Source organism: Oncorhynchus masou, chromosome 15, assembly GCF_036934945.1.
Source record: "Oncorhynchus masou masou isolate Uvic2021 chromosome 15, UVic_Omas_1.1, whole genome shotgun sequence".
NCBI lineage: Eukaryota > Metazoa > Chordata > Actinopteri > Salmoniformes > Salmonidae > Oncorhynchus > Oncorhynchus masou.
Window position 1 is genome coordinate 3,898,002 of NC_088226.1, and position 13,723 is coordinate 3,911,724.

The 13,723-nt window shown below is 43.7% G+C and overlaps 1 protein-coding gene across 1 annotated transcript; it reads left to right on the forward strand.

The window, feature by feature from the left end:
- The first annotated feature begins 6,842 nt into the window (after window positions 1–6,842).
- On the forward strand, window positions 6,843–9,257 carry LOC135554942 (uncharacterized). Its single transcript, XM_064987330.1, has 5 exons — window positions 6,843–6,874; window positions 7,115–7,711; window positions 7,809–7,844; window positions 8,024–8,149; window positions 8,267–9,257. Exons 1-5 carry the CDS (start codon window positions 6,843–6,845, stop codon window positions 9,255–9,257), a joined length of 1,782 nt encoding a protein of 593 aa, XP_064843402.1.
- The last annotated feature ends 4,466 nt before the right edge of the window (window positions 9,258–13,723 follow it).

Here is a 13,723-nt window from a genome sequence, read left to right on the forward strand (position 1 = left end):
TTTCGCCTTGAGAAATGCGAGGAGTCCCTGCCCACAGGCAACGGACTGCATCTAAGAAGGGTGGTACTCTGCTGTCACCCTGAGGTGCTTGCCGCTGGCATTGGCAGCTTCTCACAGGTCCACAGGCCAAAGTGAGAGAGGCAAGTGGAATCCCCATGGGCACGGAACACAGTGATGGAAGGCTGCGAACTCCAATTCCAATGCTGGCCACCACTATAATTCTAGCACCTCTAATGTCTCAGGGTCTTCTAATTGTGAGCGGAACAAGTAATTGGGCGTCACTCTAAAGCGGAAAGGTGGAAGAAACGAGTCAGGAGTAGGTTTTCTTGATTGAACACAGTTCTCTATTGAGGGCATTTGGTCAACACAAACACTCCAACATAATCAATGAAAATCTCCCAAGGAAAAACATACATCTTCTTCTCCAGATGAAACAGGAGCACAATAGGATTATCTTTAAACTGCAACAAAAGTCACGGGATTGTCACCGTCTTTGTGGTTCTTCATGGATAGCTCCTCTGTCTCGGTGGCCATCTTCCAGAGATAGTTTTCCCCCCCTGTCTGCTGGTTCCATACTCTCTCTTATAGGGGAAGGTGAATATGCCATTAGTACCGTCAGCTGTGCTTAATTGCCTCTGGTTACCTTGTCTCCCATGCCTTGTTGGGCTACTATCCGTGAGCCCAGCCGGCCCTCTGATGGTCCTTCCACATAATGTTGAAGCCCTGGTTGACTGGATGTTTCCGAAAGAGTTCAGATGAAGGAGTCAACCGACACCCAAACCCCTCATTCTGGCCAAGGGTTCTTTTCGACAAATACGTTAACCGGCCATTACAGTTGTCCACACGCTCCTCTCGCTGTTGCGGGTGAACTAGGGGCTTCCCCCAGTGTGTTGTGCCCGGCTACGGCAATGAACACTTTTCACAGACGCAGGCAATACGAAAGCTTTATCAGTTTTTGTTAATTATGGTGAGAGAGTTTTGGGCCAGTGCCTATCTGTCCGAACTCTCACATTGCATGGTGGACACTGTTACTGCAGCATTTCGGCTGGTCCACCATCCTTTATCTTTTGCTGTGGTGGCACATTCTACTGCCTTACCTGAACGATTGGATAGTCTGCCCCATCCAGGGAACAGGCCACAACAGACACGAGGACCCTCTTGAACCACATTAGAATTCTGGGCCTTACCCTAAACAAGGAGAAGAGTCACATGACCTCCTCACGGAAGGTGATCTACCTCGGGATGCCCATAGACTTGACTCTCATGAGGTCACGTCTCCCTCAGGTGAGAGTAACAAAATCCTATCCTACCTCAACCGTTTCCGGCTCGGACGAGCCATGCTGGTGGCTTCACTGTTGGTTCTGCTTGGCGTTCTATATCAGGCCACTCCAGCGATGGTTCAACTCCCACAGCCGACACCCAAAATAACACAGACACCGTCAACTGTTGGTGATGAGTGCACAGGACCTGTGCTACAGCTTTGGGACAGGTTCGGGAGAGCACATGTGGACCTGTTTGCATTTCAGGCGAACACTTATTGCCCCATCTAGTTCTCGTTGCCCTCTCTCACGATTGGCCCGCAATGCCGCTTTACACTTTCCCACCATTTCCCCTGATCACAGCTACAGGGTCATCTTGATTGGCCACCAGCTGTTCTTGACAGCTCCATGCTGGCCAAGACCACCATGGTTCAGTCTTCTGTTGTCTCTCCACTCAGGACCACATGAGGCCTGACCTTCTTTTCAGGCTGGGGGGACACTGTGGCATCCGGACCCGCACCGCTTCCAGCTTCGGGTTTGGCCTCTGAGAGGTGTTAGTGGACCAGTCTAGGCCTTCAGGACAATGTCGTGAACACATTGCGGGGCGCCATGTTTTCTTCCACAAATGCATCATATCAAATGTGGCGGGGCATATTCTGTCCTTGGTTTGAAAGCCATATGTGCAAACGGTTTTACGGTTTTCACAGTCACTGCTCGATGCGGGTCGAGTGCCATCCACATTGAGTGTGTATTTAGCCGCTGTCTCGGCATGCCGAGACGGATGCCAAGAGGGACCCATGGCTGACTACCCATTGCTCTCCAAATTTATGAAGGGAGTTCGACGTCCGTGTCCAGCAGTGGCCAGCTCGGTGCCAAACTGGAACGTTGGCGTGGTGCTGTCAGCGCTCGCTAAGCCACTCTCGAACCCCAAGAGTTGATTACTTTACTTCACCTATTCGTGAAGGTGGAATTCCTGTTGGCTATTACCTCCACTAAGAGGGTGAATGAACTTCATGCCTTTTCAGTGAGCACTGAATGTTTTTCCGAATGGATCCAGACAAGAGGAGTGTCACCCCCCGTCTTAACCTCTCTTTCTTGCTCAAGGTCTTGTTTGACAGACATGTGAATCAATCATCAAGTTTGAACTCGGCATCGCTCATCCATATATTTATATGTACATATTCTTATTCCATCCCTTTAGATTTGTGTGTATTAGGCAGTTGTTGGGAAATTGTTAGATTACTTGTTAGATATTACTGCACTGTCAGAACTAGAAGCACAAGCATTTTGCTACACTCACATTAACATCTGCTAACCATGTGTATGTGACCAATACAATTTGATTTGACATTTGTTCGCATATGCTCCTTCCGCGTCTGCGGGTGAGCTGGGTGTTTTTCTCCAAGTGTGCTCTGCCCGGGTCAGGGCCTTCGACACTTGCACAGACACAGGCAATACGACAGTCTGATTGGCTATTAATTTGCTAGGTGAGAGAGTTCTGGGCCAGAGCCTATCGATACAAAGACTCTCACATTGGATTGTGGACACTATTACTACAGCATATCAGCTGGCCAGCCATCCTCTGCCGTCTGCTGTAGTGACGCATTCTACTAGAGGAGTAGCTACATCGTCTAGCACCTTTTTCTAGGCACTATCGACTCATTGTTGCCGGCGCCTCGAAAAGGACACAAGGTGGAAGTAGTGCGGAGGCAGCTATTTAAGGGGGTCAGCCTTAGCATTACCCGGTACACTGGACTAATCTGAAATTCTTACTCGGAACGTATGCGGAAGAACGTATGAGGAAGAATAGCATATTGAAGTGATCCAATAGCACACATAACCATGGTTACAGACGTAACCTTCATTTCCAATCTCCTCCAAAAGTTTCTGTGTACACTATTTTATCACACTTTCTAAACCTAGAGGCGCAACATTGAGAGACTTCCAGGAACGCTTGCGAAACAGGCAAAGCATTACCACGCCGGGGTTTGGGGTATGAAAAGTCAATGAGAGAAGTGAAAATATCTTCCTTGGTTGTTAATCTTCTCTAAATCTAAAGGCACAATCTAGATTAGAGCCAACTTGTTATTACTCCAACCTTGTGAAAGTGACAAACTGATACGTTTTAATTTTAGCCAAAAACAACTTTATATCGAAAAGGTGCCTTTGATTTGACGGCCTGCACATGCTCAGTTTAGAACGAGACAACAGTTGGACCCGATGATGTGTTTCTGCGCATGAGTTTAGCGAGCCAACATTACCTTGACATCACCTACAAGTGTGATTTCTATTGGAGAAGCAGTTTCTGCCTGTACTATCTTTGATTGTATTCTCTTGCACGTCTCTTCCTTGTTTGGGTGTCGTCACTTCCTTGTTTGGCCGTAGATGGCTATTTCCAGCTCATAGCCCTCCACTGTCCCAGGGGAATATTGCCGGTTTCCCCCCCTTTTCATTTTTCAAGCAAACATCTAAAGTAATTTGCAAGCACAGTTGTTTTCAGGGTTGCCATGTCCACAGTTTTCGGACAATTGGGCTACTATGAAAACAATGTCGTGGGTGAAAATGTATTGGCCATGGGTTGTGGGTTTTTGGGCTGCTTCTAAATCTCACTGCCGGCCGCCATGGCATTTCTCTTTAAAAAACTATATATACAGTATATTTTACTGTGACCTGCTGCTACTGACTATCAGGCAGTAAGCAAGCCGGCTGTTGCTGACTGAGGGAGTGGTATGGAAGGTGGGCTGGATGAGAGTGCCCTGCAGCAGAGCACCTTGTGACAACTTGTAGGTAGGATCATTGTAGGTAGGATCATTGTAGGTAGGATAATTAGATTGGTCATTATAGAGATACCTATTTCCAACCCTATTCCATAAAACATATTAACGTGCTACAACTGATATAACGGCAGCAAAGCACTGGAAAATATGGAAAACAGTATCATGGGAAGGGTTTTATTCATGCTCAGTTCTTGGGTCTCAAGTGCTGTTCAGGTGGAAACTCCCTCACATGCTACTGACATTAAATGTATAGAAGGATACATTTGTATCTGTTGGCCATCAAGTAGGCTATTAAAATAAATATGTTGAAATGACAATATTACTGGAGTCATTGCAAGTAAATTTGTGCAAATTGTGTAGCCTACCTGGAGCTGGCAAATGGATTTAATAGATAGTCTATTACTTCAGCCATGTTTAGTTAATTCATTTGGAAGTTATCAATTGTGTTCATGGTCACAGCTTTATCGCAAATGTATCATTCTCCACATTTAATGTCAGTTTCCTTGTGGACTTTTCCCTGAAATGAGATGTTGGCCTATCAGGGGCCAGACTACCTGCATCTAGCTCAACATGTGTCACATGTCAGTTTGCAAACAATGTAAAAAAATATATATCATTGAGTTAATAAAGCTGCATACAAACATGGTCTCTTTTTGTTTTCTTGAGTAAAGCAACTCCAAAATGCAGGTGTTTCAGCCTAGCTCAGTGCTTCTGTGGTGGTGGTGCAAGCCAGCAGTAAATACGGAGTGTTGCGCCGTGATTGTCTCAGTGTTCTGTCATTCATGTGGACACGATGTCACAGCCAAGTCTAAGGGTAGATCTCGAAAATTCTAGTCCCTTGGGTGCTGCCATTGAGTTACATTAGAAGTGCCCATCCAAGAAGGCTCAAGGTCTTTGGCCACAGATAAAATGACATCAAATCATGTTATATCTACAGTAGCTTTGATTGGACTATCAAAATCTTAGCTAGCAGTCATCATCATGAATCAAGTCGACAATCTACTGGCAAATCCTTGTTAATCCTTGTCATATGGGGCGGCAGGTAGCCTAGTGGTTAGAGCGTTGGGCCAGTAACCAAAAGGTTTCTAGGTAAAAATCTGTCGTTCTGCACCTGAACAAGGCAGTTAACTCACTATTCCTAGGCCGTCATTGTAAATAACTTACCTAGTTAAATAAAGGTTAAAAAAATATGAAGAGAAATATAGATAAAATGTAGCAGTGCTCATTGGCCATTGGACATAAACATTACACAACAAGTTGGAAATTGCAAATTCAACAATGAGTGGTTTGGAAGGAATCAGTAGCTAACTGCAAGCATGCAAAGCAATCATTCGCCTGCTATTCAGTGGAATGCCTGTAGCTGTGTGGTCTAAGAATAAGGGACTCATTTCCTAGTTTAAAATTATAAACCTTCAACGTTGGTGGCAGGTTGGGCCAGTAACTGAGATGTTGCTAGATCAAATCTCTGAGCTGACAAGGTCAAATTATTTCATTCTGCCCCTGAACAAGGCAGTTAACACACTGTTCCTAGGCTGTCATAGTAAATAAGAATTTGTTCATTAACTGACTTGTCTTGTTCAAAAAAAAATTGGCCATGATGTCAATGATGCATAATTTGTGCCACTCTCAAAACAACTGTTAACTCGGAACTGCATAATCTGAGCTGCAACTGGGAAAATAGGTTTTGAACTTTCATCCAACTCGGAATTGTAAATCAGGAACTTGGGCCTCTTTCTAGAGCTACTACCTGAAGATCACTGACATCATCGTGATTCAACTTCTTCTTTGAGTTCCCAGTTGTCTTGAAAGCACCATGAATTCAGAGAATTCCAGACTTTGATGACAAAGTTTAATAAAAAAATATTGGCCATGAAGGACCTTCCTGTTCAAGTGAGCACAGCACAGCAAGGTGCATCCAAAAATGTATTGTATGCTGCTGCATAAATGATGTAATATGCCAGGAAGATATGTAGACTGTAACTAAGAATGTAATACTAAGTGTATGTTGTGTAGTAAGCTGTTAGTAGCCCCTGTGCCTCACCATAATAATTTTCACCTCTTAATTTAGCCTAATGTTCTGACTTGGTGGTGCACATGTAGCCTATAACCTGTTTTTGAGAGACGTGATCGTTGAATATTGTAAGAGCTTTCATTGTCTGCTTATATGCCCCCTTTATTTATCCTACGGTTCTGACTTGGTGTACAGAAAGAAGAAGGTTTGTGGTATATGGTGACATATTCTTAAACTTGGAAGAATTACTATTTTGATGAAAAATTGCAAATTTACAAATTGTGTCGATATTCCTTCTTAATTTGCTCCATAATGTTGTGAAAAAAAAGCTTCATTGGATAAATGTGGCAACTCCGCTCTTGCTGCAACATGTGGGTTAGTTTTCAGGACCTGTGGACAGGTTGTGACTGGTCATTGATCTAGTTATTTTAGCTGGACCTGGCAACCCTGCTCGTTTGGTACATGGCTATTCCCCAGTTGAGTCGAAGCATGTTGACCCATTTAAAGAGACTACATTTCAGTTTTGTCTGCGTGCAGTAGGGTCTTTGTCAAGGTGAGTGAGGTTTAATAAATCATTTTTGTTTTGACACAAAAGAAATGTTGTACTTCAAAAAGTATCTAAAGATGTTTGCCCACGTAAGCCATGCCATGTCTGTGAATCCTGATTCTAAATGATTTCAGCAGAGAAATGTACACTTCAATTTTTCATGATTGTTGACTATTTGATCCACAGTTAATGGACATGTCCAATACAAGACGGATTCTGTTCAGAAACAATATCAACCAAACTGGGAAATGTCAAAGTGCAGGGAGAGCGCCATGTCACGGTGAGACTATTAATAACTGAGGGCAATAAATAACTGTGGCAAAAAAAGGAGAGAGTTGTTGGATTACTTTACATAGACAACAGAGGGCAGTGTTGACAAAGAATCCAAGGTTTTCAATGAAGGCCATTCAATAAAAGTGTAAAGTTGGATAGGCACTAAATCTACAACTTTGTAATTTCATATAGTGATTATCATGAATTCAATGGTCAAGCTCCTATCTGAATCCCTCTTTTGTTACAGATCAGAGTTAACAAGGGAGCTCTTGGGCCAGTACATCTCAGACACCCTCAGCAACATTCACACAGTGAGGGAGTTCTGTGACAGGCATTCCAAATGGGCCCCCCAGAGGCAGACAGAACTGGAAATGATGAGGGACATCAAGGAGAGGGCCGAGAGAATTGACCTTAAGTTCGACCATGTCCGTAACTCAGCAACCAAGGCCAAGGCGTTTGGGGAGTTCGTATGGAGCGGTCTGACCCAGGTGACTGCAGACAGTAGGCGTGAGGAGCTGGAGAAGGAGCTGGGAGCTGTACTAAAGGACACTCTGGGAGGCCTGGAGAAGCTGGATTACTTCCTGGATGCTGTGGAGTGTCTGGCGGTCACCTGTCTGTTGGTGTTTGAGGAGAACAGGTTCCTCTGTCTGCCTCGGGGGACGAGCCCTGCCAGTGTTCAGGCTGTCATCATTGCTGCCAGAATGGCCTGCCCTCTCCTCATCTGTTTTAAGAGGGATGCTAAGGCTTTCTTTATGCCCAGCCTCCTCAATGTAGAGGTGCTGGCCTGCCAACTGGTTAGATACATAGAAATCAGCCAGCAGGTCTGTAAAAGGATGGAGAAGGGGTAAGTGGAGCTCCCATCACAATTTCTTCAACATTAACGTACGTAATGTTCTTCATTCCCATTTTACAAACACTTGTTGTCAATTCTTTCCTTCTAGATTACAGATCAGACAACAGCCTGAGAGTGAACTTGGGTAAGATCCCTCACACAGTTTTAATATCAGCATGTATATTATATTAGCATAGTTGTATTATTTTCCTTTAATTTTTATGTAATTTGACAAGGTTCTTTGGCTTATGTGATATAATTCATATGCCACAAAATAATGTAATGAATATAATTTATTGTTGAAATGAATATTCATTGTTACAGTAACTCAGTCAGTCAAATGATGTTTTGGAAAAAGAGGAATGACATCCCTGTGGTCAACCTTGGTGGTGTGAGTGAAGAGTCCATACAAAATATGCTCCAACATTTGAATCAGCTGAGCGAGATCAGGTAGGTTTTTCAGCCATGGTTTGGTTCTTCTCTTAAAACGTACGTTGACATTTTTTAACAAGATTCAAGAACTAGTCTATTGGAAAACAGTAAATAGATATCTTTCCCCTCCGACAGGATGGACCTGCAAGTCAGACTGACGTTCCTGTTCAAAGAGGCTGCTCAGCGCTTCATTTGCCGGTTCAGCCAGCGCCGACCCAGGATGGAGCAGTTTCTGACTGAGCTGGAAGAAAATGCTATGCAGCTGGACAGGATGAAGCTGGGGGCTAAGATCTCCAGTGTGGCAGGCAGCTCAGTGGGTGCGGCTGGAGGAATCCTATCCATCGTGGGCCTAGCCCTGACCCCTGTCACTGCTGGGGTGTCACTGGCTCTCACCATTGCAGGGCTCAGCCTGGGGGTCACCAGTGGGGTCAACAGTTTAACTACTGGTATCACAGAGATGAAGGTCAATAGCATCCATGAGAAGAAAGCCAGTGACATATTCCTGAATTTCATGGAGGATGTGGAGAGTCTTCAGGAGTGTCTGGAGGATGTGGCCAGGAATATAGAGCCCATCCTGGGGCAGAGCACGGTGAACATGGTTGGAGCAAGGAAGGTGATTGCCACCACTTGGACCATCGGAAAACGCATTGACTCCCTAGTTGACCTTTCCTCAGGTTTTAAGTCTGCAGAAGTCCTTAGAAACAAAGATCTGATCTCAAGCGCTGGTAAGTTGGCGCTCCAGGAAGGCAAAGTAGCACGAAACCTACCCAAGCTAGCCGAGGACATCCCGGACATTGGACAGGTGGCCAAAGGCACCCCACTAGCCCTCTCCAGCTCGGCGCGGGCTGGTTTTATCACTCTCAACGCCCTCTTCATTGGCCTGGATGTCTTCTTCATCTGTAAAGACAGCGTCAGCCTGGCCAAAGGCAGCAAGAGTGAGAGATCCCAGCTCATCCGTGCCAGATCAGCATTGTGGCGCACAGAGATGGAGTCCTGGCAGAGGATCCATGACTCGCTGTGTAGAGGTCTATTAACATTAGAGAAAAGTCAGATTGTCCTGGAGCAGCCATTTTACCCTCTGGAGGAGAAGCTGAGAGGGAAGAAATCGATGTGTATGACACAGTAGGACAACATAAATGACTTAACAGTCTTTGATGTTAGGGCCTCTCAAACATACTGTACAGTGGCACTTAGAATGTTCAACAATTTAAAATAAAGAGATGACACAAAGCCCTTTTTTCATTTTCATCAATCATTCTGTACACAAGTCTAATTTTATAATCAACTTTACAATTTAATGTTATAAGAAATAAAACAATGTTCAATTTCATGAAACTTATTCAGTTTGGCACTTTTTAAAAGTAGTCTGTTTAATATCATGGCCATATGTTTCCAAAATATGTGTTCAGTGTCGTCAAAATGCTGAAAGTGAAATGTAATAATGTTTCCAATATTGTGTTGGTGACATGTACCTTCATACCCAGAAGACTCACATTCCTCACTTCACTGGAAGTTGAAGACGTCTTGCAAAGGGACAGATCAAAATGTACTGGGGGGAGGGGCTTGTCAAATGAAGGTGTCCTAAAAAAATAATGACACCCTCCCCAAAGTTACACATTATTTCACATGACCCTCCCCTTGTACTGTAAAATAAACTGAACACCCTCCCCCTCATAGAATTCATTCTAAATCATTTTTACGACCACAAATAACAATACCTGTACCGAGCCTGTGTTTTTAATCGTGGATATCGACTTTACTACTTCAGCATGCTTTTGTGACACAGTTAATGCCACGCAGGGCCAGAAGGTTGAGGGTTTGCCGACCACTGCAGACGAGTTCTCTCCCTGCCAGATTCATTACACTACGATCAGAGCTGGCTGTAGACAATGATCAGCGAGGGGTTAACCAGATTTTCAAAATGTTTATGCCACATTTATAATTATATCAAATATATACAACAAAATTTCCACCAACGGGTTTCTGTGCCAATGACCACACAAACAAAAAATAAAGCATACCGACTTTGGGCACTTCAATATCATGGTTTGTATTTTCAATACCACAATATTCTGTATACTTTTGGCCCTTCTTTGGACTCTGTGTTAACAACCCTCCAGCCGAGCTTCAATGCCATACAACTCTCCTTCCGTGGCCTCCAATTGCTCTTAAATGCAAGCAAAACTCAATGCATGCTCTTCAACCGATCGCTGCCTGCACCTGCCCGCCCGTCCAACATCACTACTCTGGGCGGTTCTGACTTAGAATATGTGGACAACTACAAATACCTAGGTGTCTGGTTAGACTGTAAACCCTCCTTCCAGACTCACATTAAGCATCTCCAATCCAAAATTAAATCTAGAATCGGTTTCCTATATCGCAACAAAGCATCCTTCACTCATGCTGCCAAACATACCCTCGTAAAACTGCCCATCCTACCGATCCTCGACTTCGGTGAAGTCATCTATAAAATAGCCTCCAACACTCTACTCAACAAACTGGATGCAGTCTATCACAGTGCCATCCGTTTTGTCACCAAAGCCCCATACACTACCCACCATTGCGACCTGTACGCTCTCGTTGGTTGGCCCTCGCTTTATACTCGTCGCCAAACCCACTGGCTACAGGTTATCTATAAGTCTCTGCTCGGTAAAGCCCCGCCTTATCTTAGCTCACTGGTCACCATAGCAGCACCCACCCATAGCACGTGCTCCAGCAGGTACAGTGCCTTGCGAAAGTATTCGGCCCCCTTGAACTTTGCGACCTTTTGCCACATTTCAGGCTTCAAACATAAAGATATAAAACTGTATTTTTTTGTGAAGAATCAACAACAAGTGGGACACAATCATGAAGTGGAACGGCATTTATAGGATATTTCAAACTTTTTTAACAAACCAAAAACGGAAAAATTGGACGTGCAAAATTATTCAGCCCCCTTAAGTTAATACTTTGTAGCGCCACCTTTTGCTGCGATTACAGCTATAAGTCGCTTGGGGTATGTCTCTATCATTTTTGCACATCGAGAGACTGAAATTTTTCCCCATTCCTCCTTGCGAAACAACTCGAGCTCAGTGAGGTTGGATGGAGAGCATTTGTGAACAGCAGTTTTCAGTTCTTTCCACAGATTCTCCATTGGATTCAGGTCTGGACTTTGACTTGGCCATTCTAACACCTGGATATGTTTATTTTTGAACCATTCCATTGTAGATTTTGCTTTATGTTTTGGATCATTGTCTTGTTGGAAGACAAATCTCCGTCCCAGTCTCTGGTCTTTTGCAGACTCCATCAGGTTTTCTTCCAGAATGGTCCTGTATTTGGCTCCATCCATCTTCCCATCAATTTTAACCATCTTCCCCATCCCTGCTGAAGAAAAGCAGGCCCAAACCATGATGCTGCCACCACCATGTTTGACAGTGGGGATGGTGTGGTCAGGGTGATGAGCTGCGTTGCTTTTACGCCAAACATAACGTTTTGCATTGTTGCCAAAAAGTTCAATTTTGGTTTCATCTGACCAGAGCACCTTCTTCCACATGTTTGGTGTGTCTCCCAGGTGGCTTGTGGCAAACTTTAAACAACACTTTTTATGGATATCTTTAAGAAATGGCTTTCTTCTTGCCACACTTCCATAAAGGCCAGATTTGTGCAATATACGACTGATTGTTGTCCTATGGACAGAGTCTCCCACCTCAGCTGTAGATCTCTGCAATTCATCCAGAGTGATCATGGGCCTCTTGGCTGCATCTCTGATCAGTCTTCTCCTTGTATGAGCTGAAAGTTTAGAGGGACGGCCAGGTCTTGGTAGATTTGCAGTGGTCTGATACTCCTTCCATTTCAATATTATCGCTTGCACAGTGCTCCTTGGGATGTTTAAAGCTTGGGAAATCTTTTTGTATCCAAATCCGGCTTTAAACTTCTTCACAACAGTATCTCGGACCTGCCTGGTGTGTTCCTTGTTCTTCATGATGCTCTCTGCGCTTTTAACGGACCTCTGAGACTATCACAGAGAGAGACTTATACAGAGACTTGATTACACACAGGTGGATTGTATTTATCATCATTAGTCATTTAGGTCAACATTGGATCATTCAGAGATCCTCACTGAACTTCTGGAGAGAGTTTGCTGCACTGAAAGTAAAGGGGCTGAATAATTTTGCACGCACGCCCAATTTTTCAGTTTTTGATTTGTTAAAAAAGTTTGAAATATCCAATAAATGTTGTTCCACTTCATGATTGTGTCCCACTTGTTGTTGATTCTTCACAAAAAAATACAGTTTTATATCTTTATGTTTGAAGCCTGAAATGTGGCAAAAGGTCGCAAAGTTCAAGGGGGCCGAATACTTTCGCAAGGCACTGTGCATGTCACATGTAGTCCGCCTGTGTGTTCATCTATAAGTTACACATACATGTCACATGTAGTCCGCCTGTGTGTTCATCTATATGTTACACATACATGTCACATGTAGTCCGCCTTTGTGTTCATATATATGTTACACATACATCTCACATGTAGTCCGCCTGTGTGTTCATCTATATGTTACACATACATGTCACATGTAGTCCGCCTGTGTGTTCATCTATAAGTTACACATACATGTCACATGTAGTCCGCCTGTGTGTTCATCTATATGTTACACATACATGTCACATGTAGTCTGCCTGTGTGTTCATCTATATGTTACACATACATGTCACATGTAGTCCGCCTGTGTGTTCATCTATAAGTTACACATACATGTCACATGTAGTCCGCCTGTGTGTTCATATATATGTTACACATACATGTCACATGTAGTCCGCCTGTGTGTTCATCTATATGTTACACATACATGTCACATGTAGTCCGCCTGTGTGTTCATCTATATGTTACACATACATGTCACATGTAGTCCGCCTGTGTGTTCATCTATAAGTTACACATACATGTCACATGTAGTCCGCCTGTGTGTTCATCTATATGTTACACATACATGTCACATGTAGTCCGCCTGTGTGTTCATCTATAAGTTACACATACATGTCACATGTAGTCCGCCTGTGTGTTCATCTATATGTTACACATACATGTCACATGTAGTCCTCCTGTGTGTTCATCTATATGTTACACATACATGTCACATGTAGTCCGCCTGTGTGTTCATCTATAAGTTACACATACATGTCACATGTAGTCCGCCTGTGTGTTCATCTATAAGTTACACATACATGTCACATGTAGTCCTCCTGTGTGTTCATCTATATGTTACACATACATGTCACATGTAGTCCGCTTGTGTGTTCATCTATATGTTACACATACATGTCACATGTAGTCCGCCTGTGTGTTCATCTATAAGTTACACATACATGTCACATGTAGTCCGCCTGTGTGTTCATCTATAAGTTACACATACATGTCACATGTAGTCCGCCTGTGTGTTCATCTATATGTTACACATACATGTCACATGTAGTCCGCCTGTGTGTTCATCTATATGTTACACATACATGTCACATGTAGTCCGCCTGTGTGTTCATCTATATGTTACACATACATGTCACATGTAGTCTGCCTGTGTGTTCATCTATATGTTACACATACATGTCACATGTAGT

Excerpts from the sequence above, each read along its gene's own strand:
- LOC135554942 (XM_064987330.1), top strand. The coding sequence starts at position 6,843 with ATGTCAAAGTGCAGGGAGAGCGCCATGTCACG. Across the intron at positions 6,875-7,114 it reads AGGGAGAGCGCCATGTCACG|ATCAGAGTTAACAAGGGAGC; the intron begins GTGAGACTATTA and ends CTTTTGTTACAG. Across the intron at positions 7,845-8,023 it reads CAGCCTGAGAGTGAACTTGG|TAACTCAGTCAGTCAAATGA; the intron begins GTAAGATCCCTC and ends TCATTGTTACAG.